Source organism: Patiria miniata, unplaced genomic scaffold (genome assembly GCF_015706575.1).
Source record: "Patiria miniata isolate m_02_andy unplaced genomic scaffold, ASM1570657v1 HiC_scaffold_27, whole genome shotgun sequence".
NCBI classification, from domain to species: domain Eukaryota; kingdom Metazoa; phylum Echinodermata; class Asteroidea; order Valvatida; family Asterinidae; genus Patiria; species Patiria miniata.
This window is the reverse complement of record NW_024037066.1, coordinates 802,222-829,319: the sequence shown is the minus strand read 5'-3', so window position 1 is coordinate 829,319 and position 27,098 is coordinate 802,222. Positions and strand designations below refer to the sequence as shown.

Below are 27,098 nucleotides of genomic sequence, written 5' to 3'. Positions count from 1 at the left end.
TGTCAGGCGTCGTCAGCAGTGCGTTCAAATGTCTCTCCCAGTGGTCTCCCCCAACTCTCCCTTTCTTACCGTTGAGGGGGTACTTGTGCACGGAGCCCTTACTCCCAAAGGAGTGAACGTGTTTGAAGGAGTTGTTGTTGGCTATTTGACCGATTGACCTACATGTATCGCCGTTTGCGAGTTAACCATCCCCTTAGACAACCCTGGAATTTTGTACGTTAAGTTTTGTTTGTGGCAGATTTTGCGCGTTCCGCGTCCATTTGTATATCGTGTGTAATTGGACAATATTTCACAAGCTGCGTTCATGCAATTCTATCGCGATAGGTTAATTTTCATCCTCTTTGAAGTAAAGTAATACAAACCTTTTTTTGTCTAAACAACATGGATTTAACTTTGTGTCTTTGTTGTACTTGTATTTTCCTGCTCTGTTAAGTGCATTGAGGTCGAAAAATATTTGATATTTGAAGTGTTAATACCTAAGTGTTTGCTATTGTTACTGATGCTGTATATTGTGTAATGTTGATCTATGCATCTGTGTTCTACTTCGGAGTAACAGAAGGTAAGAAACGTTACAGAACGTGGTCCCCACTTATTCATTGCTGTGTGTTTCCTTCTTTGCCAAACCCATAACAGTGCACTCAAAAGTCAGTACAAAATTGTCTCTGTACAAAATACATGCGTGAATCATGAAGTTCACTGTTTTTTCGTGGGACATGCAATGCAAAATAGGCAGTTCCAGTAAGCAGCAACTGTTGAATAGAATGAAGACAGATTTCAAATGAGAAACTTAAAATGACTGATGGAGAAAGATTAGCATCAGTCTACTTCAGTGCAAAGTCATGCAGTTTCTGACTCTTTTGGCCACAAATGGCATATGAATTAATATTTTGTTAATGGTCCGTGAGGACACATAAGAAATTTATTGCGATTCCACTCTGTAATGATGTTGCCAGAGCAGTTGTTTGATATGAGTTGACATCAATTCGGCATCGGCACTACGAACTGACACCCTCACACAAGTGGGTGTCAGTTCGTGAAAACCACGTAATCAACAATTTCAGTTTCATGAACTGACACCCAATAGTGCACGCGTGCATCAGACACTGACGCAAAATAGGAAGATTTTCATTTTCACGAGCTATCACCCAAGCATGATGCAGCAATACAGAACGGAGAAAAACGATGGAAAGGTTTTACACGAATTTAATCCATCCGTATACTTGTATGCTTACACAAACATTTTATTAAAAACCGTTTTAATTGGTGAAGTTAAAGATATAGTCCATCATTTGTAATTTGTGCATTTTGTTCGTTTGAAGCAACAAAAGTGTTCAAAATCTAATGAAGGATACTGAACAACTAACCTGATGAAGTTTCAGCTCAGCTTCAGCTGTATATTCCGAGAAAAACAGCATTCGAGGATCTCAATTTCAGATCAAAAGTTGCTGAATCATGTTTTGAATTGGGCCTGAATTCAGCGTCCGAGACGCGTTCTCACTGAGCCGATTGCAGCTATACGTGATGTCGCGCACTAATCTGACATAGCAACCGCGTGTCTGTGTGTGCATCGTGCCAATGCTTGTGCGCGCTTCGCCGAATAACAAAACGAACTACTAATTTAAATTTTTCTACGGTGTGTCATAAGAAGCACCGTTGGAAAGGCCTTCTTTTGTTGATTACTTCAAAATGACAGCTAGCCAGAAAGAATAATTTCACAGGGAGGTTAGTCCCCTTACTATCTTTCAACCAAGTATGTTTTTCGACAATAATTACGCCAGTTACTTTTCGGATGGCTACAAATGATGGACTATAGCTTTAAGTTCAGTGTCGTTTCGTGAAACCGAAAATGTACGGGGTGCGCTCTAACAGCTGCACTGTGGAGGATGTCAGTTCGTGAAACCCAAAATATCCCGGTTTCTGTAAAATACGTACGCGTGCAGCGCACTCACTCATGGTGCCGATGACGATTTTGACACAGCCATCCCGTCCTGAATCTTGCACTTCAATCCAAACACACGTCAGTGCAATTAACAATTGTGGATCCTGTTTGACTAAAACCCCAAAGTTCTTGCTGTGATCAGCCCACACAGTCCTGTGTACCTATGTCAGTGGCTCTGTATGTGTGTACGTACATGTATGCCTTGTTTGACGATTGTGTTTATGTCCTCTGTGTCCCCACCTTGCACGTTTTCTCTCGTCTAGATCTCTAGATATCGCATCCAGCATAGCGACCAGGAGTTGAACTCTGACAAGAACCTGACCCAGCTCAGGTTACAGATGAGTGCCAGGTAGAGTATGCATGGCTGGTAACCATCCACGGTCAACCGGTATCCATCAACTCATTGCTACACGCGGGACCTGTTGTCTTTTATATCGTTGGTCGCGCCACAAAGTGACGTATTGTGGACAGTTGCCCTACCAGGAGGTGACGTATTGCGTGCAAAAGTGTAATAGACGTTACGTCACTTACACTGTACTGGTGCGGTAAAACTATCACGTTCGTCACTTCGTAGTGCACCCAGCGATATTTTTGGTAAAGTGGCGGTCATAGAGCTATATTAACTTACTACATGTAATAGTTTTGGATGCGTCCGGGACTCAGTCTTTTGAATGAATGTGCTTCATTATGGAGCATAATTATTTAAATTAGATGAAATGGATCACAATTGAGCTTTACAAACTATTCAGGAATAAGTACATGAAACGGGCTGCACAGGTGCTATTTCATGATAATGGAGAAAAAAAATCTGCAGTGCATATTGTATACGCAAACTTTGCTTTGTTAGCGCAGAGCAAAATGAAATACCCGTTTACTGATTATGTGTTGTGGTTTTGTGCATATCAGCTTCGTTTACACATTGGTTTCAAATACACATTGCAGATATAGCCGTGCAAAAGCCCTACGAAAAGTGTTTTCCGTAAGTTTGTACACAAATATGGATGCTCCCAGCAGGCTACATTGTACACGAGTTAACTCGCTAGTCATTTTAATATAGCTCTATGATCGTACAATAGTAGAACTGGTTGGGCTACAACACTGGTTATAACATTACCTATTGTATCACCGCTGGTTTACCCACATTATTTAAATTTTTACAATGCTTTTAAAAAAAAAATTGCAAAAATTACAGTTTGGTGAAGGCATTTCACTGCAATTCCATTGTGCACTCACATGTACATATTTTGATCAAGCCTTTTCCACTAAAAATTTCATTAAAAGTTGCACTTTTCAAGTGAAAAATTGTCATCCGTTCTGAACCAGAATGTCATTCATAATGGTGTTGTGCACAAACTGCTTCATAGCAATTTCTGCAGTTTCCATAACCAATTTGATCCAGTTGTTAAAGGGAATGTACATCATTGACTTTTGCTGTAAATTTCAGAAATGAACTATTTGAGGGAGTAGTATAATAGATCAAATATTGTTACACTGACAAGTTTGAAGGTTTGTGTTCGAAAATGCTGGAAAAACCAAGAAAAACAAAAAAATGTTCCAGTAGTCTGGTTCCCTGTCTCCACTAAAATGAAATGACTTACTTTATAGATGCCAGAAACTTGTAAGGTAAGGAAACCAATCTGGCTGGCCTGCACCCGTTCATGAACATGTAACCAATAGCAAACAAAATTTGGACTGAAAAAAAATAAATGGGAAATTTGGAGCAGTAGTTGAAAAATAGTTAGGTTTTTCCAACGGTGGTCAGCCGACCGCCGTTGATAATTTATACAAAATACAACTTTTCTTGAAAATGACTTCACACCAGGTGCCACAATTTTACGGGCGTTTAGACTTTCATTTACCATTTCATAAAAATTTGGTAGTTTTGTTTTCCAATGTTTGCAAATGTTGGATATTCCCTTTAATACAATCTGCACATTTTTTTCCTCAGCATTTTGAATTGAAATTTAATTGGGACTAACGCTGAAAAATAGCGTGATTACTATGACTAAATGGTATCCAGTGGTTTAATGGATCTACAGTTTAGGCCCACATGACCAGTTCTATATTGTCCCCGTTAATTTATTGCTGTCATTGGTCTCACGTGTAGCAGTCATTTGATGAGTCTGGTGTTGTGTGCGTGTGTGTAATGACTACTCATAAACGTGACAAATCGACTGTAACGAAAGTCCTTGAGGCAGAGAACACAATGAGACAATTAGCGTGTGATTATTGCAGTGCCCGCTTCATTATTCATGTAAATGCTTCAATCGGTGTGTAGGCTTCACTCGTTCCTCACCGCTGTGCGATATGGAATGCAAAAGGTGCATGCCTTTTGTATTCGCGAGTTTTTCTGCGGGCGACTTGACTGCGAAGCGGCTGAAGTGGTCCGTGGGTGAAGACTTGTAACTGCGCAATATGCCTTGGGTGTGGAATGGACAGAACTGTTTCACAGACCAAAGATATTCTCATTTGTAAATGATCATTGTAGGAAAATACTGCAATGAAAGCCATGTAAAAAAAAAACCTAGTTTCTTGTTTCTGCCCGTTTCCTTTTTTCCCAACCAACTTGAATTTTTGAATTTTTTTAAATTCATATTTGCACATATATATCGACGCACATATATTGTCAGTATATTGTCTTTTTATTTGTTTCCAACAAAATTGTTGCTATGTAAAAAGTGTTATGGTTCCTTTGGACACAATTTTGTATTAGCAACAAATTCGGAAAAAATTTAAGAAATCCATCTGCCATCTTGGAAAACTTGCCATCTTAGGGAGGGGGGAGTGCCCGCCTCCTTATTTTTGCAAAAAGGGTCCGGATGACAAACTACTTACTTTTTTTTTTACTCGGCCTAACAATACATGCCATGAAGTTTTCACTGACACTGCATTTTGTATTTTGGTTGTGCCGAAAAAAAATAATAAATAAATGAAAAAGAAAAATGAGAAAAGAAAAAATAAGAGAAAAGTGCTTCATTTTTGGGGGGCTGAAACTGAAGAGATAGCATCCGAAAAGCTCGAACATCTTATTCCGCAAGGAATATTTATTTCTTGTGAAGTGGGCCTGATTTGATGAAGTTGTCTCAAAAGTTGAATGTCTCATTTTGTTTTTGCTTTTCAAGTGAAACTCTCCTACAGTCATCACCGGCATGCCTTTAATCATTTTTTGTTTACTCATCATCATTTGCAGTGTATCATGACTCACATTTTGTTTTGCTAACCAATAATTAATAACAGCTTTGATATGACAGATTTTATTTTCATCTTCGATTGACAACAGCTAACAAAGGAAAATGAGTATACAGTACAGTTTATATGAAGTGAGGATGCTCCAAAAATGAAACCCATTTTGATTTTGTCTACACCGACATTCTGTTTTAATACTGAGCTTTGTACACTTGGCAAAACCCAATGTTAACTGTTACCCTTTCGGGATGCAATAAACGATCATTCAAGAAACTCACTTGGAAAAAGTTGCGAAACTTGCGTTTCATTTAACATGCATCCCTATGAGAATTGTTTTCGTTTTGCTGAAAGAACACTTACTTTTGATGTGATCTGTGGACAGAACTTTAAAACGGTATTTGTGTTCAAAATTCCATAACTTGAAAAGTGCATTGAGTGATTTGAATGATTCTTGTACTAAAAGAAAGCTTAATGACTGGGCTTTCATATCCTAGATTTTGAAAGTGCTACATGCAAAACTTCATTCCAAAATTAGTCCTGCCATTTGGGTTTCCATTTTTTTTTTACTCACCCTGTACAGAGGAACTTGGTCAATTGAGAATTTATAGTATCAATTGACATATTGTGTTGAAAGCCATCCAATTTTATAATTGGAGTCAGGTTTCAGAAGTTCTTAACTACAACATCATTCAATTTGGGTGTTTCACAGTGCAGTGCACCACCAAGAGTTTGCCATGGAGAGTTCATTTTTCCCAGTGCATTGTGGGAGATGGTCGCGAATTCGCAGCGCGGGACATTTGAAATTGTTCGTTTTTCCGATCAATTGTTTCGTAAGCGTGTGAATCAAGTATCTGTTTGCCCTTTTCTTTTTATCGATATGGTGTTTTTTGTAAGGCGGCAGAACGCTATGCCCCAATCTATAACAAATTAGCTCAAGTTATCTACTGACACTCATTCACATGGGCCATGTTTTGTCGACTGTAAACTTAAAAAATGGACTCTCCGTGGCAAACTCTTGGTGGTGCACTGCATGAATTGTCCGAATTCAGCATGGCAACGTACATACATGTACATGTATACTCATTTCCCCATCCATCCATTGCATGACTTCGGTGCCATTTCTCATCTCCGGGGCTTTCTGTTCATGAATCTTTTAATGCTGCTATAAGATGGATCACCAGCGTAAAATGCATGAGAGTCAACACTCATCCGAGCAGACTACATCCCTGCTCAGGACTCAGCTGGATGCTAGGTAACTGCCTAAACCCTTCCATTTCTCTTTCCTCTCATTGATATCCGCATTTCTATGCCGTTCCTATTTTCATAATATGAACTTTGTGTCTGGTGATATTAATCAATATTAGGTCGTGGGTTCGAATCCCATCGGAGTGATTTTTTTTTCAACTTTCACTCGGGAGGTGGCACATTGAGTATATAGTGTTAATAAGTCGGTGAAAGGCAAAACTTAATTTTGACTTTCCTGTTTTGTTAACTGCATTTGTATCACCAAAATCCAAACTGGAGTGTAGAGTTTTTTTTTTCCCCAAAACGTTGAAAATTAAGGATGTGATATTTACATGTTTTAAACTTTTAAAGGGATATATACTTGGAATGCGTCCAGTTCGGCTACAAAACAAGTTTTAAACAAAACAATATTTATCGGAAAGAGCATTTAAAAGAATGATGTAACTTTCCACACAACAGTTCTTTTAAAGCCGGGCGTTTTGGGGTTATTCTTACGAGAACGAATTGCGGGGGTCAACATTTTGGCTCTTGAAAAGCGAGCTGTTGGGTGCTAGTCGTGAATCCAGCCGCACGTGTTCCACCAGTGCATCGCATTCTGTGGACGGGCGGGAAACAAAATGTGTGTATTGGTGCTGTGTGTATTTTGTGTCACACACACTGTACTTTGAATTGACACGGCTAGAAATACATGTACATCCGTATGCCATAAATATCTGCTGCATCCGATGTAAACAACCAGGGTTTTTTTCCCATCATTTCTCAGTAACTTCCTTTCCTTTCAACCAGACCTTTGAATTAAGATAAGTAAACGATCCAAAACATAACAAATTTCGGGGATTTCAGGCCGTGAAGCCCCTTTAAATGAAAACAATTCTAAATCCGTTTACCACTTTTCAACAAAAAAAATGTTTAAACAAAACCTGCATTTTAAATAAGTAACCGACGTTCACTCCATCTTCCTTTGAGTTAAACGTACAAAGCACAAGTAATTAACGATGTTTTTAAACCTATTTGATATACAAAACCTTAGAAGCGCTGCAGTGCTTGATAACATTCAGGGTTCACGTAGTTAAATTTTTATTTTTTCAATGACTGGCCGCTATTTATTATGTCAATCCATGGCCATTGTTGATTTTGTCATGTCAATCACGCCGGTCTGCAGACATAATAGGCAGGCATCGGCCTTTGTGAAATGCCTAAATGTTTAAACATTTAAACAGTATTCTAAATATTTGCTGAACGTTTGCAATATTAAATGCAAATTCACATCCTCATTGCAGATTTGAAGCGATAAGTACATTTTGATACTTTTTGAAAATTACGGAACATTTGACATACCGGTTGACAAGCCCCATTCTTATGACTACACTTATAAAAGAGAATGTACATCATTGGATTTTGCTGTAATTTTCAGAAATAAACTATTTGAGGGGTTAGTATGATAGATCAAATTTTGTTACACTGACATGTTTGAAGTTTTGTGTTCGAAAATGCTGGAAAAACCAAGAGAAACAAATATGTTCAAGTAGTCTGGTTCCCTGACTCCACTAAATATGAAATGGATCAATTTATAGATGCCGGAAAATTGTAAGGTAACGGAACTGCAGTCTAGCTGGCCTGCACCCGTTTGTGAACATGTTACCAATAGCAAACAAAATTGGGACTGAAAAAATGGTAAATTTGGAGCAGTAGTTGAAAAATAGTTAGGTTTTTCCATCTGTGGTCGGCCGACCACCGTTGGAAATGTACACAAAAATACAATTTTCTTGAAAACGACTTCACACCAGGTGCCATAATTTTGCAGGATGCTTTAGACTGTCATTTACCAACATTCTAGTATAGTATTTCATAAAAACGTGGTAGTTTTATTTTTCGATGTTTGCAAATGTTGTATATTCCCTTTAATTTCTTATAACTGAAATTTGCCAGCATGATTAATTATGGTAAACCATTGGAGCTTTTTGCATGTTTTCCTTGAACACGGCCAGTAACAAATGAATTATCTACTCTGTTGGACTTCCTGAGTAAATACGTCAAAACACTCTCGCTATTCCCAACAATAACATGTAAGTGTTTTCATGGCAGCTTTTGTGCACACTGAATAGCACTTTTTGTGAGTAGTGGTTGTCATGGTGATCGTGTCCATTTTAAGCCATTTACGTCAGCACCGATTTTTGTGTGTGAAATTTAAATTCAAAAGATTCAAAAGAAGTAAAGTCCATTCACGCTGGATGTCTGAATCTGAAGCTTTCCTTTATATTATCGACTACGGTAGTAATTATCGACTACGGTAGTAATTAAGTGTCTGGCTTCTTAAAAATAATTTATATCCAAAGTGACATGTAATGGTCAGATTTTTCCAAGTTTGGATTTTCTTAAGTGAGCACTGGAAAAAGTATTCCCAAATATTGAAAATAGTGGAGAAAACATAAAAATAAAAGTACATTCTCGGTAGCTATTCACTTCCATGCTGATAATTTTAATTTCCCAGAATGCTTGGCAGATGATACCTGACAATTCTTGTTGATCTAATGTCAATTTGTAAACAGAAAACATGATGTTGTTGTTTGGGGGAAAAAAATAAACATATTCCCCAGTACATAAACCAACAAAAACTCAAAACAATGATTAAAAAGTTTTTGAATGATTCACCATGGTAACCGTCACCATGGAGATGCCAGAATCGGTTTTGGCACAATACTGAGCCCAAGGAAAGCAATTCAGTGTCATGCTGGGCCCAATTTAATGGCACTGCTTACTGTTAAGCGAAAAATGCCTGCTTACTATAGCAGAATATTCCATGCTTGCGCTAAGCGTATTTCATGGGTTAGCGAGGAATTTTGGCTTCTGCGCATGCGTACATCCCGTAACTAAGAATTCTGTGCTTACACGGTTAGCACGTAATTATTCTGCTAGCGCGGTTAGCGCAACATGCAGATCAAAAGCAAGGAATTCTGTGGTTAGTAGAGCCATAAAATTGGGCCCAGATGTACCGCAGCAAGAGTAATTATTTAAAAAGAGATATCTTCCACCTGAGTTGATCTTCATATTTTATTAGACGTAAATTTATACAAAAAAAATGCCCAGACATGTTCATATTAGCGGTCCAGGCCTGCTGCATTGATGCAGAAAATGCCTTATTGAAGTGTACGGATATTAAAAGCGCTCCTTTGTAATGAAAGAACAACCTTGACAATGAGCAGGTCATTGTTGGCAAAGCTACGCTTGAACTTCCTCCAAAATTTGCCGGCAATTAAGGGGTTTCGGCTCACTGATTCGGAATGGGATCCGTTCACCATAAATTAACTGGCATAAAACATTGATCATGCGCCAAGGATGATGCTACTTTACATAATTATCATTGATTAATAAATCAGAAACATTTCAAGGAAATTTAATTCAAGGTTTTTTAAACCCTCATTGAAATTTCCACAACTCTATTTGGTAAATTTATTTTGTTTTCATCTCGTATTTTCTTTACTTTGCAATATTGTATTTTGAAGATATGGTATCCTCTTTCGATAACCATTGACCAAATATGGACACAGATCCTACGGTCAGAAAAATTAATCTTTTTTTTTTAGGATTTCTTATTTTATTTTTAATTTTGCCAGCTTGTGTTCTGTCCATGAATCTGCTCTCTTGTTGTTCTGATTTTCTTTCTAATTTCTATTATTTTTTTTTTAATTTTAAAGCATGTTTCACATTCTGTTTATCCATTAAAAGCATGACTACAGTACATTGCAATTGAAAGTTAACCTGGGAATGGGAAATTCTTTTCATACTTTTAATTTTCCCAAAAAATTATGTCCAGTTCACTATCATGACTATTGTGAAAAACTTACCCCACCTTTGGGAAAAAAAATCTCACTCCATTTCACACAAGTGGGAAAACATTCCCAAACTTTTTCACACAAAAATATCAGGTGTTGGTGGAATGTGAGCCGTTAGGATTCATTGTTTGCATGCATGTGCAGTTTCATTTTCATGTTCAGTACTCATCTCTTGACAATTTCATTGGGAATTTGAAGTTAAGTCCTCAAAAGTCAGTCACAAGTCATCTAGTTTAAAGTCATGTGCCAGATTTTTTAAAGAAAAGTGATGGAAATCGAATTAGGTGTTGCCCTTCATGTATACATGTATTTTATATACATGTATACATGTATATAAACACTTATACTCAGTGTGTTACCTCCTGAGTGAAAGTGAGAATAAATCACTCAAGTGGGACTCGAACCCACGACCTCCTGCTTTCTAGTGCTGACGTCTTGCCACTCGACCACCGAGCTAACGGGATTGGTTGGCTGGTTCGAATCTGATGTAAATACTAGAAAGCAGGAGGTCGTGGGTTCGAGTCCCACCCGAGTGATTTTTTTCCAACTTTCACTCGGGAGGTTACACACTGAGTATATAGAGTGTTTATACGTCGGTGAAGGGTAAAACCTAATTTGATTCACATCACCCCGACGCAAAATTCCATATTATGAATGATAGTGATTAAGGTGTTCCTTTGTCATTGTTCATTCCCTGTTACTTGGGACCTTAGTTGTGATTGGGCTTGTGATGGACTTGGGATGGACTGAACTGCAATTCTGCATGAATTTATTTTTTATCTTGCTTGATTTTTGGCAGACTTGGTGAGGTGAGGGATGTCTTGATGGATCTCAGGAATCGAGTCACCACCGAGGAGACGGAGAGAAGGCAACAAGAGCAGAACTTCTTCCTCAAGTAAATTTCTGTTATTTACATGGAACTATATTACATTACTAGAGCGCTAACTCCTCATTCTTGTGCGCGGAGATTCTTTGAAGCCTTTCTGGGCGCAGACATTTTGAATTCATGTGCGTGTTTGTAGAACACACTGAAAATAGATGGCTTGAATTTGGAAGTGTACTCTAAATGCAACGCGCAAGTAGAACATACACAAACTTCTTAAGTGCATGTTTATGGTTTGAAAAAAAAAAAATGGTTAATCACCTGCAGGGGATACGCGCACACGTTGCGCTGTTTGCGTAGAGCAAAACGAAACGCTCATTTTGCTGATCGTGCGTTCAGGTTTTGGGCGTATCGGATTCGATGACGCACTGGTATGGAATACAAATGCAGATATGCAAATAGACGTACAAAATGTGCACAAAATTTCTAGTTCTCCATACATGTAGGTTTCTGCACAAACATGGATGCACCCAGTTGGCATCACTTTGGACATGAGTCAGCGCTCTAGTAATTTAATATAGCTCTATGGTTATTTGACAGTTTTGTCAGTATTTCAGCCAGCTTTCTGCTCCAGTTTTCTTCGATGATATGAACTTTTGGGCAAAAACATGTTCACACACAGCTGGATAGTGGTAACTGAAACCCCCAATCAGAAATTTTTCTGGCAGTCTAAAAGAAAATTTAAAATGTAGTTCGCACACAAATTGGAGCATACACCAACTTTAAAATATGGTGGAGCCAATATTTTTTAGAATTGTTTATTATATCACAAGAACTTTCCTGAAATTCTCTGGGTAATCTCTATGATTTTGCAATCTTAAGACATAAATGGTTTATCCTATTTGCTTTCAGCTAGACATTTGTATGTGTGTGTGTATTTGCAAAATATACAAGTTAAAATTCTAATGTTTTGGCCAGTCTCAAATGGCTAGTTGTCTGACGTTCCATGCCAATATTTCCATTTCTGCTATGATTCACGAAGAACCTCACCAGGTAGGGTTTTTTCAGGTTGTTATGAATGATACTAATATAAAAAGTCCCCTCTGACAGGCTGAATGACATCCAGTCCCAGGTCCATGAGCAGTCGCGCAAGCGCGACGAGACCATACACACCATCGACGTGGTCCAGAGAGAGCGGGAGCACGCCGCCGACAACGAACGCCTCAAGATGCAGGGCAAGATTGCCGAGATTGCCGAGGAGGTCAGCCGCAAGATACTCTCCAAGGAAATCAGACTGAGGGAGGAGGCCCAGCAAAAGTTTGGGAATATTGAGAAGGTAGGCAGAGGTGTCCGTGTGCTGTTTATGACACGGCCTGACAAAAATAGCAAGATGACATTTAGAGGTACAATGCAGAGCAAGTGTTTGAGCAAAGACCGTAGGTCAACATGTGGTTGATTTGTGACTTTACCTCGCATCAGTGCAGTAATAACAAAGTGGTTATGATCCCAGTTGTAGAGTACCAATCTGGAAATCAGGGAAACCTTGAAAATTAGTTTCTATTTTTCCAGTGAGGGAAAACTCACGGAATTTTGGAAAATTTGACAGTGACCCAGAAGGGAAAGGTTTGCACCAGTTTTGCATATGAGCGTCGTGTGCCACATGTCCAAGCTGTGTCCATTGACTGACTGGCTATGGTATTTTTTTTTAGTGTTTATGCAGTGTGGATATAGGGCTCATTCAATGACGGCCATTTCTGTAGGAGAACTGCAACTGCGTATTTTACGCAATCAAGCACACATTGCGCAGTGTTGAAAATGTTTAAAAAACATGCACGCTTGTTGCTCGAAATGCAAGTTGACGCTCAAAATGCCGATGCACATGGCTGGTCTGTAGGAAACAACGTCATTTGAACGAGACCTATTACACATTTCTCCAGCCAATAACAATTGGCTGTGCTACATGCACCTTTTGACTTCCCAGCAACCTCGTTAAATTGAAAACATTTCTCATAAAATTTTGGAAACTTCTCAGGGAAATTTTAGGGAAAACGCAGGCAATTTTGTTTTCATAAAGTGCTGGGAACCCTGAGTTGAATAACACTCAAACCTTAGCACAAAACTTTCCACACCTGGCTCCCCATCGATAACCGGCAGTGCAACCTACCTCAGTAGACTGTTCTCAAATAATCGACTGAGATGGTGAAGAGCTGTCTGACAGAAACTCACTGTTACTCAAAGAAACTCACTCATCGCAAATTCTTTGTTTTGTACACAGTATCTCCATGCTGAGCAAGCAGCTCGTATCGCTCACGAGCAAGCCATGAGAGAGGAGAATAAGAAGCGATGGCCTGTCTTACAGAAACTCACTGTTACTCAAAGAAACTCACTCATCGCAAATTCTTTGTTTTGTACACAGTATCTCCATGCTGAGCAAGCAGCTCGTATCGCTCACGAGCAAGCCATGAGAGAGGAGAATGAGAAGCGATGGCCTGTCTTACAGAAACTCACTGTTACTCAAAGAAACTCACTCTTCACATATTCTTGTTTTGTTCGCAGTATCTTCATGCTGAGCAAGCTGCTCGTCTCGCTCACGAGCAAGCCATGAGAGAGGAGAATGAGAAGAGATGAGCTGTAACAGAAACTCACCGTTACTCAAAGAATCTCACTCATATATTCTTTGTTTCCTACACAGTATCTCCATGCTGAGCAAGCTGCTCGTATCGCTCACGAGCAGGCCATGAGAGAGGAGAATGAGAAGAGATGGGCTGCCTTACAGAAACTCACTGTTACTCAAAAAACTCACTCATGTATCCTTTGTTCCCTACACAGTATCTACATGCTGAGCAAGCTGCTCGTATCGCTCACGAGCAAGCCATGAGAGAGGAGAATGAGAAGAGACGGGCTGCCTTACAGAAACTCACTGTTACTCAAAGAAACTCACTCATATATTCTTTGTTTCCTACACAGTATCTCCACACTGAGCAAGCTGCTCGTATCGCTCACGAGCAAGCCATGCGAGAGGAGAATGATAAGCGATGGGCTGTAACAGAAACTCACTGTTACTCAAAGAAACTCACTCATCGCAAATTCTTTGTTTCCTACACAGTATCTCCATGCTGAGCAAGCTGCTCGTATCGCTCACGAGCAAGCCATGCGAGAGGAGAATGAGAAGAGGTGGGCTGCCTTACAGAAACTCACAGAAGAGGAAGTACTACACGTCAGAGAGGGACAGAAAGTAAGATTTGGACCGTATTCAAATTGGCTACGGCTTGTGATTACACATGCTTCATTGGCGGCCGCTGAAGCCACATCCCATAGATGAGTGTGTTAGTGTGAGCCGTAGTCAAGTAATACGGACATAGCCTTATGTTTCATTCAATGTTGATTCCAACCAGTGCCTAACTTCATGGTGTTGCTCACAGCAGAAATCGCACTCACGATCACCGTTATGTGCTCACAGTGCTAGCAGGAAAGAATCTGCGCTAAACCAGGAAGCACAGATTCCTAGTTTACAGGATGTACACATGTGCATTTTATGAGCCAAATTTCCTGGCTAAACCATAAAATATGCTTACCACAAGCACACAATTTTCTGCTACAGTAAGCAGGGATTTTTTGCTAACGATAAGCAGAATCATGAATTTGGGCCCCAGACTAGGACTCAGTTATCTTTTCAGAAATGACACTAAACTTGGAGAGAAAAACATGTATGAAAGTTCTTACCGACAAAACAAATCCAACATTCTATGTTATTCCCAAATGATTTGCCATGATTAGTCCAATTTAGACTCGGGTACTACAAGGAATTGATTCCATAAAAAAGTGGGGTCACAATTCCAATTCCAAATTTGGAATCAGCTCTATTTGAGTTGTGTGCAGAGTTACCCAAGCCTATTTCGTATTCAAACTTGAAGACATCTGAATTGAATGGTCATGTCTCAGATACATGTAACTTCAAAACCACAACTGAAAAGCTTAGAGGGGTTTATTGAGATATTTACTTTTGTGTTAGAATATTTTTTTTGGATTGAAATCTTACAGCAAGTTATGCGCTCTGTGTTTTGTAGTTGGACAGGCACAAGAATGTGGGCGGCATGTCCAAGGTAAATGAATATATGGACAAACTGGAGAAGATGCAACACGAGACCAAGAAACAACTAGAAGCCGTCATGAAGGCTGAGATCAAATCAAGGTGAGACAAACTGGAAATGCCATATTCTCTTTTCCTTCTTGTACACTGTATCTTCCCCTGCCTTGTTGCCTCTCTTTGCATCCCACTCTCACCTTTAACTCTTGGACCCCCGTAATTAATTGCCATAATCAGATGGAATATTACTATATGCTCTATGGCATTTGAGTAGACGTACCAGGTTCTAATATACTGTGGGCACCTTTTGCTCACCGAAAATGTTGTTCTCTGAAAGCTTCGTTTGGCTATACTCTGTATTCCCTGCTCTTTCTCCTTTGTCATGTTTCATTTTCATAATCTGTGTTTCCTGCTTGTTTGACACCATTCAAAGGTATAGTCCATCGTTTGTAATTTGTGCATTTTGTTCATTTGAAGCAACAAACGTGCTCAAAATCTAAAGAAGGGTACTGAACAACTATCCTAATGAAGTTTTAGCTCAGCTTCGGCTGTATGTTCCGAGAAAAACGGCATTCTAGGATCTCGATTTCAAATCAAAAGTTGCTGAATCTTGTTTGAAATCGGGCCTGAATTCAGCGTCCGAGACACGTTCTCACTAAGCCGATTTTAGCTACGCGATGTCGTGCACTGATCCGACGAATTATAGCAACCGTGCGCGCGTGTGTGTCGTGCCAACGCTTTTGCACGCTTCGCCGAATAACAAATGAACTACTAATTTAAATTTCCTACGGTGCGTCTTAAGAAGCACCATTGGAAAGGCCTTCTTTCCTTGATTACTTCAAAATGACAGCTTGCCAGAAAGATTAATTTCACAGGGAGTTTAGTCCCCTTATTATCTTTCAACCAAGTATGTTTTTCAACAATAATTACGTCAGTTACTTTTTGGATCCTAGGGTGTTAATTTTCTCGAAATATACAGCTAAAGCTGAGCTGAAACTTCATCAGGTTAGTTGTTCAGCTTCCTTCTTTAGATTTTGAGCACTTTTGTTGCTTCAAACGAACAAAATGCCTGATGATTGATTTGTGATGACTTCAAATGACACAAATTTCTCTGACATAAATTATCAATTTTGTTATATTTTAAGGCAAAACCAAGACAAGCAGATTGAAGACAAGATAGAGGATGTTCAAGAGAAGCTGGGCGTGGCCATCTCCACCTTGCAGCAGGCCATCGGAGGCATCAATGAGCAAGTATCTTCAGCTACTAGCCAGGTATGTCGGACAGCTCTGGTCATCTCTATCATAAACGTACAGCTCAGCCACTTTAGTATGTTACATGGGACATATGCATTTGGGTCCTGCCCATGCCATAAATTTGGGACCCTCAATACTGTGTATGAGAGTCCCAAAATGTAAGGTATTGAAAATAGACTGGCACATGAAACAACCAGTCCAACAACCCTTTAGTACTGCATCAATCAACTGTGCCAAAAGAAACTACTGGTACCTAGTCTCTATTTCTACACATTCTCTCCGTAGTCATGCCACCAGACTGCTGAATGGTCAATCTTTTCAAAAAGTTGGACATGTACCAGTCTAAAATCCCGGCCAAAATGGTTAGGACACATCCACACAATGAGCATACCCTCCCCCGGTCCTCAGCTCCCCCGGTCAATGTTGTCATCTCGTGCTAGAGCACAGACCGTGCAATGAGAGACAACATTGGCCGGGGGGCGGGGTGGGGTCCCAGGGAGTTTTGGCCGGGATTGTAGTCTTAGGCTCGAAGTTGAAATCACTTGGGTTCACTCGCACGTGCAAAAAAAATGAAGAAAAGTCTCCTTTAAAAATTGAATTGAGACCTCAAACTTGGCTGGGGAAATACTGAGGACCTTGTCTTTGCCTCGTGAAAATTTTGGAGAATTTGGTCAGCTATTAAGAGTGAGTTAAGTTGGCCTGATTTTGTTTTTCAGCACTCATGGTCCCAGTCTGGGCCCTGCCCAATGATACATTTCAATGGATTCTGGAAGAATTTTCTAGAAAAAAATAATGCCTTACAGTTGAAGAGGTCACATTGAAAATTGTCTGATTCTTGATGTCAAGTCATATCATAGAACAGCCTTTCACCCTAACTCCCTAGCGTCTTTTACTAGGAACTGGACCAAGTCCATCAAAATCCATCAATCACTGTGCGTCCAATACAAAACTGTACATGACACTATGGAATCCACCACTGACGCACTGGTTGACATTCATGGACTTGCTACACTTGGCTTTTAGCACAATAGCAGTACAGGAAGCTAGGCAAAATCATTTGGATACCCCTAGCACTGCTTCAGGCTATTAGGCCCAAGTCCATCATAATCCATCAATATTTAGTCATGCCAGGCCTTCTGGACTAAGTCCCCCAAAATTCACCGAAATGAGGGGATGGATTTTGATGGAGTTGGGGTGGTAAGGGTTAATAGAAAATTCTGAAAACAGAGCTAACATATTTTATTTTTTTCCCCGGAAATTAATGCATAGTGCTGTGATGACACTTGTATGCAATATTTGAGATCAAGATTAATAGTTTGACTCTGCATATAATATACTCCTATTGTGTCCGATCATGTGATTCATTAATTAATTTTAAAAATTCATTAATTCCTCCTTTGGTCACTGTTTATCGTGTTTGTAGCCCAGAGAGAGTGATGCGGTGAGATATTTTGCTGTATTCTTTGTCATATATCAAAATCCATTTCCACGCATATTGCCAGTACATCTCATTGTGTCTTCTACGTACACAGAAGCATGAATTTGTGTTGTTTATTAGATGAATTCGGGCTCCTTGCACGAACAGCATGTGATAAATAAAAAAATATTATTTTCAATTATTTCTGGTTATGAAAGTTTAACCAAGAATTCCTCAAAAGCGCCCTAGGCATCGTAGCTTGCAAGCCTGAAGAAACCTGTAGAGAGGAGACAATGAGAAGGAATTACAGTTTTAGAGGTGGGAGGAAAACCCCAGAAGAACGTTCTGGGGAAAACCAGTGGAGTCAGGCAGGGACTGAAAACCCAATCCACATGTTGGCCTAGGTGGGCGATGAAAGTACCACTTCGCCAACCTGGTTCCCCGATAGACCATTATCATGTTGCAGCCATTTGACTTTTTCCCATTCAAATCAATGTAACCAAAGCGAGGCTGGAAGAAAAAATAGTCTGGTTCCTTTTTGCACAAAGACATTATCATTCAGTACTGTTATTGGATACAGGGAACATGACTGAAATGGTGGCAGTTTGTAAAATGTACCAAGTGCTTGTGCAAGAGGAATACACTTTTAGGCTTGGATGTCAACTTTTGTCCTTAATGTGCTGCGAAAAAGGCCTCTCTGGGATAACTTTTGTTGGTGCACAGCATATATCTCCTAGAATATTCATTATCCCACTCGCGCAAGTGGAGCACAGAGTAATGTTGTGCGTCTGTGTCCCACATGCCAAGAGGTCGAAGGCCAAGTAGTATGTGGGAAGCAGACGCACTACATTATTCCGTGTTCCACGAGCACAACTTGGATAACAAATTTATCTTCAAGCAAACTGGACCCACAGTACAGCAGATGGAACACTCACGCTGAACATGCACTTGTGCAGCAGAAATGGCGCGTTCATCTTGGAATAGCTTGATACGCCGAGTGTGGTATGGACCATGGTATTAGGTATAAATACAGCACGGTTTGTTGCCATGGATCAACCAATCAGGATCAAAGATTCAAGTTTGCTTGAAGAAACGGTGTCATATGGATCACCCAACTGAAACGGGCTGTTTACATAAACACGAATCGACACATTTTCATTTCATATTTTGTTGTTGAATACTTTGATCCTACTCTTCTCCTACTTTTTTCACCTGGGTCTACTTGAAAGCCAGCCAGCATGTAGCTACATGTACATGTACACTCGGATCAAGTTTCATTTACTGAACTATTTGAAAACTGCACTCCATTGTGACACCGTCGATAGCTAGTGCAAGAACTTAACTCTTGCAGATTCACATAAATTGAATCTGTTTCAATTTGGGAGATTCACAATGCAGTTGCGCCACCAATAGTTTGCCACGGACATTTGAAATTGTTACTTTTTCTGGGCAGTAGTTTCGTAAGCGTATGATTTGAGTATATGTGATGCGATCAAGCTAAATAAGTCGTTTGTCTACCCCAGTCAATATTTGTTTTAGTACAGATTTGAAAAGAGCACAAGCATTACTGCTGTGAAAACCTCATGCTCAAAAATGATGGAAGTCGGAACACCAAGAAAAGTGATGAAGTGACGTGATGAAGTGGTCCTATTTTGGCCTGTATCTCCAAATAAAAATTCCCGACAAACGACTCATGTAGCTTGATCGCATCACATATGTTTGACCTTTTTTTTCATTTATCAATATGGTGTTTTTGGTAAGGCGGCGGAACGCTATGCCCCGATCTGTAACAAATTGGCTCAAGTTGTCTACTGACATACATTAAAATGGGCCATTTATTGACCGTAAACTTTGAAAATGGACTCTCCATGGCAAACTCTTGGTGGAGCACTGCATTGTGAATCGCCCGAATTGTCACAAACTTCACTCTGGACTCTTGCATGATCAAATTCACTCTGCATTCATATTATTTGAAGTACGCATCAGTATTTGTGAGTTACTTTGTTTATTTTATGGGCAATTTCAGCTTTATGAAAGGAGTGTAATGTCCGCGACAAATCCAGCTAATTACCTTGATGTCTATCTAATGAATTATTCAGAGAAATGATTCAAAAGGCCTAGTCCGTAATCTCCTTGACCATTACTAGATGATGGATTTGAATATTACATTCCATGCTTCAAAGAGCTCTTAAAAGCTCTGTCGTGGACATTACTTAATGCTGGAATCGCCTTGATGTATATGTGGCCTTGTATGAAATGCATGGATGCCCTTCCAGAGTTGTTTGTACCTGGGACAGAGTTGTAACGAGTCACTGATTTTTGTGACTCGTGTCGAGTCGAGTCATTTTAAAGAAGTGACTCGAGTCGAGTTGAGTCATTTTAAAGAGGTAACTAGAGTCGAGTCGAGTCATCAGGTCAAGAAGGTCAAGGTGAGTCGAGTCGAGTCGAGTCAAATATTTAGCTCGAGTCAATTCCAGTCACGAAAATTTGAACACCATATAGCAAAATGTATTAAAAGGAGGGCACAAATTTAGCCGGCATTCGACTCCAACTTTTTAAGAAATCGCCCAAAGCCACTGATGAAACAACGACTTGTAAAATGGGTTTAAAATCTGGTTCCTGGATTGTATTTTGTGAGTGCTAGAACCATGAGGTGGGAGTCTGTGACACGTATGTTTGAAAATGATAAGTGGCTGTTGTACCCGTACTGTATTCACAAAGTGACACGTTATATGTTTGTAAATGACAAGCGGCTGCTGTACCGTACTGTATTCGCAAAGGGACATGACATAAAGTTTGCACTTTAAGTCATTGCAAATACTTTTCGCAAAGTTTTGCTTTTATTTTTTTGGACTCAAGTCTTTTAGCATTCACTTGAGTCGAGTCTTCTGATGAGGGACTCAAGTCGAGGCGAGTCATTTACCCTTAGGGACTCGAGTCGAGTTGAGTCACCAAAATTTGTGACTTGATTCGGACTCGAGTTGAGTCATTGACTCGAGTCATTACAACTCTGACCAGGGATAGTCTCATGATAGTTGGACTTGTTTCTCCATAATGCACGCAGTATCAAGACAAGGTGAAGCTACTGATTGAGGAGCAGAGCCAGGGCGGGTTACGAGGCTTAGCTGACCTGGATGCGAGGGTCATGGCATTGCAGGCCAAGCTGGCATCGCAAGAGGAAGAGACTCAACGAACCGTTACTAAGGTGAGATGCTGAACATGTGACATATGATACATTTAGTTTTTCCTGACCTTTGCAATTTTTTATTACGTACAATTATTGGAGTGCTATTCCTAATTAAAGTATAGGATCATTTGTTTGTTTCCAATAATAACACCTCTCAAAATCCAAACAAGAATGTTCAAAACTATAAGTATTGAATATAAGATTTGAGGCTTTGCATGGTGGAGTATCGGTATTGTTTCGGTTTGCGGTAACACCATGTGGTAATAACTACTGCTTAGACATGTTAGAAGATATTTAGTTCTGAAAAGAACTTGTCCTGCTTATTATCAACTTTCGCTAAGTAGTTTTTGTTCTGATAAGAACAGTCCTGCTTTAAGTTCTAAAAGAACTTGTCTTATAGTGTTGAAGTTACAGCCCAGTTGATGTGACACTTATCAAGAAAACAGTGAAAAACCATGCCCAACTTTTTAAAGACGATTTCATCCATAGCACACTGTATTTCTAATGATCAGCCAACTGACTGATCGTTAGAAATCACCGACTTTTTGAGTTGTTCTAAATGACAGCAAGCCAGACGGAGTAATTTCACGGGGTGTTTAGTACCAGTACGATCTTTAATCCAAGTAAGCTCTTTGATTATAAATTGGCAGGTTACTTTTGGGATAAGTGCAAATGATCCTATATGCCTTTAAATTTGTAGCTATGAGACAATTTGTTATTGTATTCAACTTGCAATCAATATGTGTTGTTTCTCTCTTTGTTTTGTTGCAGGCAATTGCTGAGGCGATTGATGATAAGGTAAGCTTTGGGAAATTCATGAAAATGAAAGCCCTGATGTGAAAGAAAAAACAATCACCTGTTTTGATCTCTTTTCATTTTTTTTTTTTTTTACAATATGAAACTGCTGGGTAATCACGGAAGTAATGAAATCGACTGTGGTCTCCTGATGACAGTCCTCAACAAAAAGTGATAAACAAAATAATAATAAAAATGGAAAAACAGAGGTTTCCAAAAATCAAACATTCCTTGAAAACATATTCTAGAAGAAAAGTTTGAAGAATTAATATGAAACCTAGACAAAAAAAATTGAACAATGTGCCTAGTAATGAATTCCTGAGATTGAAGGTATTGTTTATATTTTGTACTAACCCTCTGTTAAATATTTTGTCAAATGTTGCTGTAAAGCTGTTTCTAACCGACTATCCAATGGTAAGGAAGCAAATATTGCTATTGGAATTTGTTATCAGTTTACTGTTGTCAGTTACATATTAGCTTTGTATACAAAGGTGTCAGATTAGTTGTATGTGTCATTAGTATAGACTAATTTGGCATCAGCCATTTTCTGCGGTGGCACCAGGCTGACGCGAGAGGCGCTCAGGTAGTACGCATGCACTTCGGGCTCCTTCAACCAAAGGGGTTACCAAAATGTGATGCGATCAAGCTAAATGAGTCGTTTGTCGGGATTTGTATTTGGAGATACCGGTACAAGCCAAAATAGGGCCACTTCATCACATCTCTTGGTGTTCTGACTTCCATAATTTGTGAACTAAAGATGGTACCAGCATGCGGTTTTCACAGCAGTAATGCTGACATTGTGCTCTTTTCAAATCTGTAATAATTTTTTTTTTTTTCCAGGGTCGACTAGCTTGATCGCATCACAAATGCGCACACGCGCCCCATCTTAAAGAACGTGTGCGGCGTGCGCGTGTATAGGGTGTAAATCGAGGACACACACGTGCAACGCCATTGATAAATCGAAAACAGAAACCGAATCGAGGACACCTCGGTTGGAAAACGTGTACAAAACCAATGAGAGCTGTTGCAAAAAAGTTCAGGGCACAAACAGAGGAAAAGGGAAGAGGAACAAAAGAAAATCCTCAATTTACACCATAAACAAACGTGTATGCACGTGAGTGTGGCACCACCTCAAAAATGGCTTCTAATTTTGTTCGCCGGATTAGACTTTTTAGCATTTCTTAGCCTGTAGTTAATCCAGTGATCACTTTTAAAAATTGAGGAAGACATTCTACAAGTTGCATGCAGGTTGTAGCATGGACTAAGTGCTCCCTTCACATTAGGGTGTTTACAACTTGCAAAAAACGCTGACGAATCTCAAACTTGACAACGTGTGTGACGTGCACACGAGCATTGTAATACCATCGCAGTAATGCCTTCTAATTGTGGTCATTGGATAAGTCTGTAGATAGGACTGGGCGAGTAGTGGTTTTTTTTACTCGAGTACTGGCAAAAAATTATTCACGAGTATTCGAGTACTCGCGAGAAGTTAACCGAAATCTGATAAAAAGCAGAAAACTGACATGTATGTTAGTATGACATGCATTAACTTACAAGCAAATAGCTTGCAGTCACACCGCATTTTTTCAGCACTGAGATATCCTTACTGTGCGACATTTTGGGTCATTTACTTCTATTTTTTTCTTGGGGGGGGGGAGACGAATGGAACCCCTGTTTGCAGGGGATGTATTAAGCCATGAACCCTAAACCTTGCGAGTACCTGCTTCTACTCGCGCCAGGACGAGTACTCGAGTAGATGAAAAACCATGAGAAGAAAAAAATGTAGCATAAACTACTCACGAGTAATCGAGATACTCACCCAGTGGTACCTGTAGTCATATTATAAGAGTATGCATGTTTCGTAGTGCTTGTTTTGATGAATTTATTTTTCCTTGCATGTATGCCTGACCGTATTTTACCATGACAGGATAAGCAGGTACATATATATTGACTTCTTTCATGTTGAGTGCCGCACAGTGTGATTTGTACATCCTCAACCCTTTTACTCCAAAATCAACTTTTTTTCTCTATGTACATGTAGATGTCATTTTTATCTTGATTTTTTTGTTTTTAACACTTTTCAAGCAAGTCAGATGGTATCTAACTCTATCCCCTTCCCCACCACCTCACACACCCCATCCAGAATATTTCAGGACGTGTGTCACCACCGCCCTTGTTTTAACAAATTAATGTCATTGCTAGAGACACCCTTTTGTGATAATAATAATAATAATAATAGCTGATATTTATAAAGTGCACGTATCCACCAGGACTGGTGCTCAAGGCGCTACATCATTATTACCCCTGCTCATTGGGCACATGAAACATTCCGAATACCATCTCGGCTCCCTGTGATTGTGATGTATGTGCAGCACAAATGAAGATGTCAAAGCACCATCTTTTATTCCTTCCTAATATTTCCACTTTACCAAATCTGTTTGCATTTGGAGAGTTAACACTGACTGTGTTGTCCCCTTTTAACTGGTGTGTGGATTTGTTGCATGTGTAGACCTTGATAGAACTGTCACAAACTGTCCAAAAACTCAGTTTTGAGAGCCATAAAATTGGGGAATTGAAGAGATATGGTAATGAACCTCTGGCCCGGACTTGGGGCTTCCAATTCTGAGCATTTTGGATGCTATTGGGCACGAAAGTGGCGCTGTTTTGCCATGTTGTGGAGGGATGGTTTTTTCAAGATGGCTACTTTTCCGCTTTGGGGAAAATAGGGGTCGTCTTCTTTGGGTGAGAATAGCTCGAAAAGTCAATGGTCAACCCACCAAAAAAAGAAAAGAAAATGAAAGTAACACATTGATCATCATTTTTCTGTGCAGCTTGAATACCTGTGAGAGTTCTGAGTATTTTTAAAAGAATTTTGAAGTATGCGCATTTAGCACTAGTGTCTATGGGATTTTTTTTCTGCACGGTTGTACCCCTATGGATTAAGCCACATATCGGTCAAAACCTGTTGAAGGGGTTTGATAGACAGGGTGTCCTTGAATAATGCAGCTCAACTAATACTGCAATTCTATAAACCTTACTTGTAGCAGCCATTGCCCTCTTATAAATGCCTTTGTTTTGCTGTGATATGCATGAGTGACCCTTTTGTGCCTTCACTGCATTCTGAAAGAAATCAATCATTGCCAGGCACTCAGCAGTACTTAAACCCACCAGGGCCCACTTTCGTGGCTCTTGCTATCACCATTTTGAGCTAACCACGCTAGCAGAAAAATTATGTGCTAACCCTGTAAGCACAGAATCCTTAGTTACGGGATGTTTGCATGCGCAGAAGCTAAAATTCTATGCTAATGCGTGAAATACGCTTACCGTAAGTACACAATTTTCTGCTATTAAAAGTAAGCAGGGATTTTTAGTAAGCAGAGCCAAGAAATTGGGCCCATATCTATTACTGCCAGTCAAGGCATGGTACCTTCAGTTGACAAAATTGCCACAGCCTGTCAATTGTACTAATATGAGCCCAATTTACAAAACTGTTAAAAAAACAGCCACTTGATAGATTTTGACAGATAGGGTATCTCTCTCCGTTTGCCACTGAGAGAGGGAGGGTTAATTAATAAGGTTGCCAGGCCATAGTTCTAAACCTTGAAGTTATAGTATCGGAGACACAATACAATTTTCTGTATTTCTGGATTTAATCATGCTTTCATGACCCACTTCCAAAGGATCTTTATCAACGCAGGCAGTTCATTGTTAATGCTGAAACATGATGAACATGTAACAATTTTTCTGTTTTAAGGATTGTCTTTATGACTTCCTTACTTGTGAATGCATTGAAGTTCTACAGGCACTGTCAATCATTGTAAGTAATGGATTTTTCTTTCCCCTAGGCATCTAAATCGCTGATGGAAGATCAGGCTGAGAAACTGGAGAAGATAGACGACTGGCGGGACAGTGCCGAGAAGAAACTCAAACAGATCAAGGAGCGTATGGATGAACTCGGACCAGAGGTGGGTCAAAAGTACTTTCACTAGTATCTAACTGGGCCAAAATCTACAACCATTCTTTCATTGGATTAATTCTTCCATTTTTAACTTTCGTTTCGTTTTTTTTAATGCTATCCTTGAAAATGCACAGTTGTGTTCCATTTAACCTTATTTTCAATTTTTGTTTTGCCATTTTGAAGGGTATTTTTTGCCTTTTGGGTATTTATGCTAATGAGAATTTCCTTATTCATGAGCAAAAACTGTGATGTCATTCCAGGCAGAACCCTCATTGTTACAGCTATTTCAGTGCAAAAAGTTGCTAGAATTGTGGATATATTTTGCTGTCATAAATTGTCTTTTCTTTGGTGATTCGTTGTTGTGTCAGTTCATGGCAGTAAGCCAATGAGTAACTCTTTCTCACAAATGTTTTCAATGGGCAAATTTTGGGTTCTCAATTTGACTAGAAACCCCTGAACTGAACAGTGCCTTCCTGAATTGACATCAAAGCAAGAGCGCCCTCAGTTGTCTGGAAAAGCATGGAAAATTTTAAATGTTTAAAGAAGTGCACTTTTCAATAAAATTACCAAAAAGTGATGTCAAACAGTTTTCAAACATTTAAGAGGAGTAGAAAATTGCACAAAATGTGCTCCTAAAAGAAAAATTCATTGCATGGACCCTTTCAAACGGGATTTTTGCATGAGTTAATCAATATAAAGGATAGCAACAATTGAATTTTTCAATAAATTGATCTTCACATTTTTTTAAAGAGTTTGTAGGACAAGCTCAAATGTTCTTTGTTTTCTTAGCTTTTTATTGTTATGTGTAGTGTGTGTTGTTGTTGATTTCAGCTGAAATCAAATCACAATGGTCTTTGACTGCTTTCCAATCCTTGTGAAAAAAAACAGTTTAGATATTTTACTGAACAAAGAATTTTGTTTGCAAACAAAGGAAAGCTTCATTTTCTCCAAGTTATTTTTGAATAATCAACACAATGATTGATCAACTAAAAAAAATTTCCAACAAAATTCCATTGAAATTCACATCACCTTCATGCAAAATTCTGTAAAAAATCAAAAAAAATCACTGATGTCTACCAGAATGTTTGATCGTTGAGTTATGAGTACGTCGTAATGAGTTGAGTCACACCTGATTAAGCTTTTGAGTTTTACTCAAAAGCACACATAAACAACACTTAAAATGAAGTGCTCATAGCATGGAGCTGAAAAAAGGAACTGATATTGAAATTGAATAAGTTTCCTTTTTCCTGATTTTTCCATACTCGCTATTTAGATTCGTGAGATGAATCGGACCAATGAGACACTGCAGGAGGACATGAAGGGGCTGATCGACTCAGAATCCAAGGATAGGTGAGTTGAGTGGTTACCACGTGC

At 39.3% G+C, this 27,098-nt stretch overlaps 1 protein-coding gene across 10 annotated transcripts in view; it reads left to right on the top strand.

Moving 5' to 3' along the window:
- The window catches only part of LOC119734354 (golgin subfamily A member 6-like protein 22), a 58,575-nt gene that overhangs the window by 14,711 nt on the left and 16,766 nt on the right, over positions 1-27,098 (top strand). For 4 of the 10 annotated variants that reach the window (XM_038207816.1, XM_038207815.1, XM_038207814.1 and 1 more), the window contains 12 exons: positions 2,203-2,288; positions 11,003-11,098; positions 12,137-12,362; positions 14,133-14,261; positions 15,094-15,218; positions 16,259-16,385; positions 17,791-17,808; positions 20,849-20,989; positions 21,743-21,769; positions 23,694-23,702; positions 25,612-25,731; positions 26,998-27,074. In XM_038207816.1, the coding sequence (XP_038063744.1) occupies positions 2,203-2,288; positions 11,003-11,098; positions 12,137-12,362; positions 14,133-14,261; positions 15,094-15,218; positions 16,259-16,385; positions 17,791-17,808; positions 20,849-20,989; positions 21,743-21,769; positions 23,694-23,702; positions 25,612-25,731; positions 26,998-27,074 (1,181 nt within the window). Of the gene's footprint in view, positions 1-2,202; positions 2,289-6,291; positions 6,378-11,002; positions 11,099-12,136; positions 12,363-14,132; positions 14,262-15,093; positions 15,219-16,258; positions 16,386-17,790; positions 17,809-20,848; positions 20,990-21,742; positions 21,770-23,693; positions 23,703-25,611; positions 25,732-26,997; positions 27,075-27,098 lie in introns of all 10 variants that reach the window. The other 6 variants (XM_038207818.1, XM_038207817.1, XM_038207819.1 and 3 more) reach the window with 6 other exon arrangements.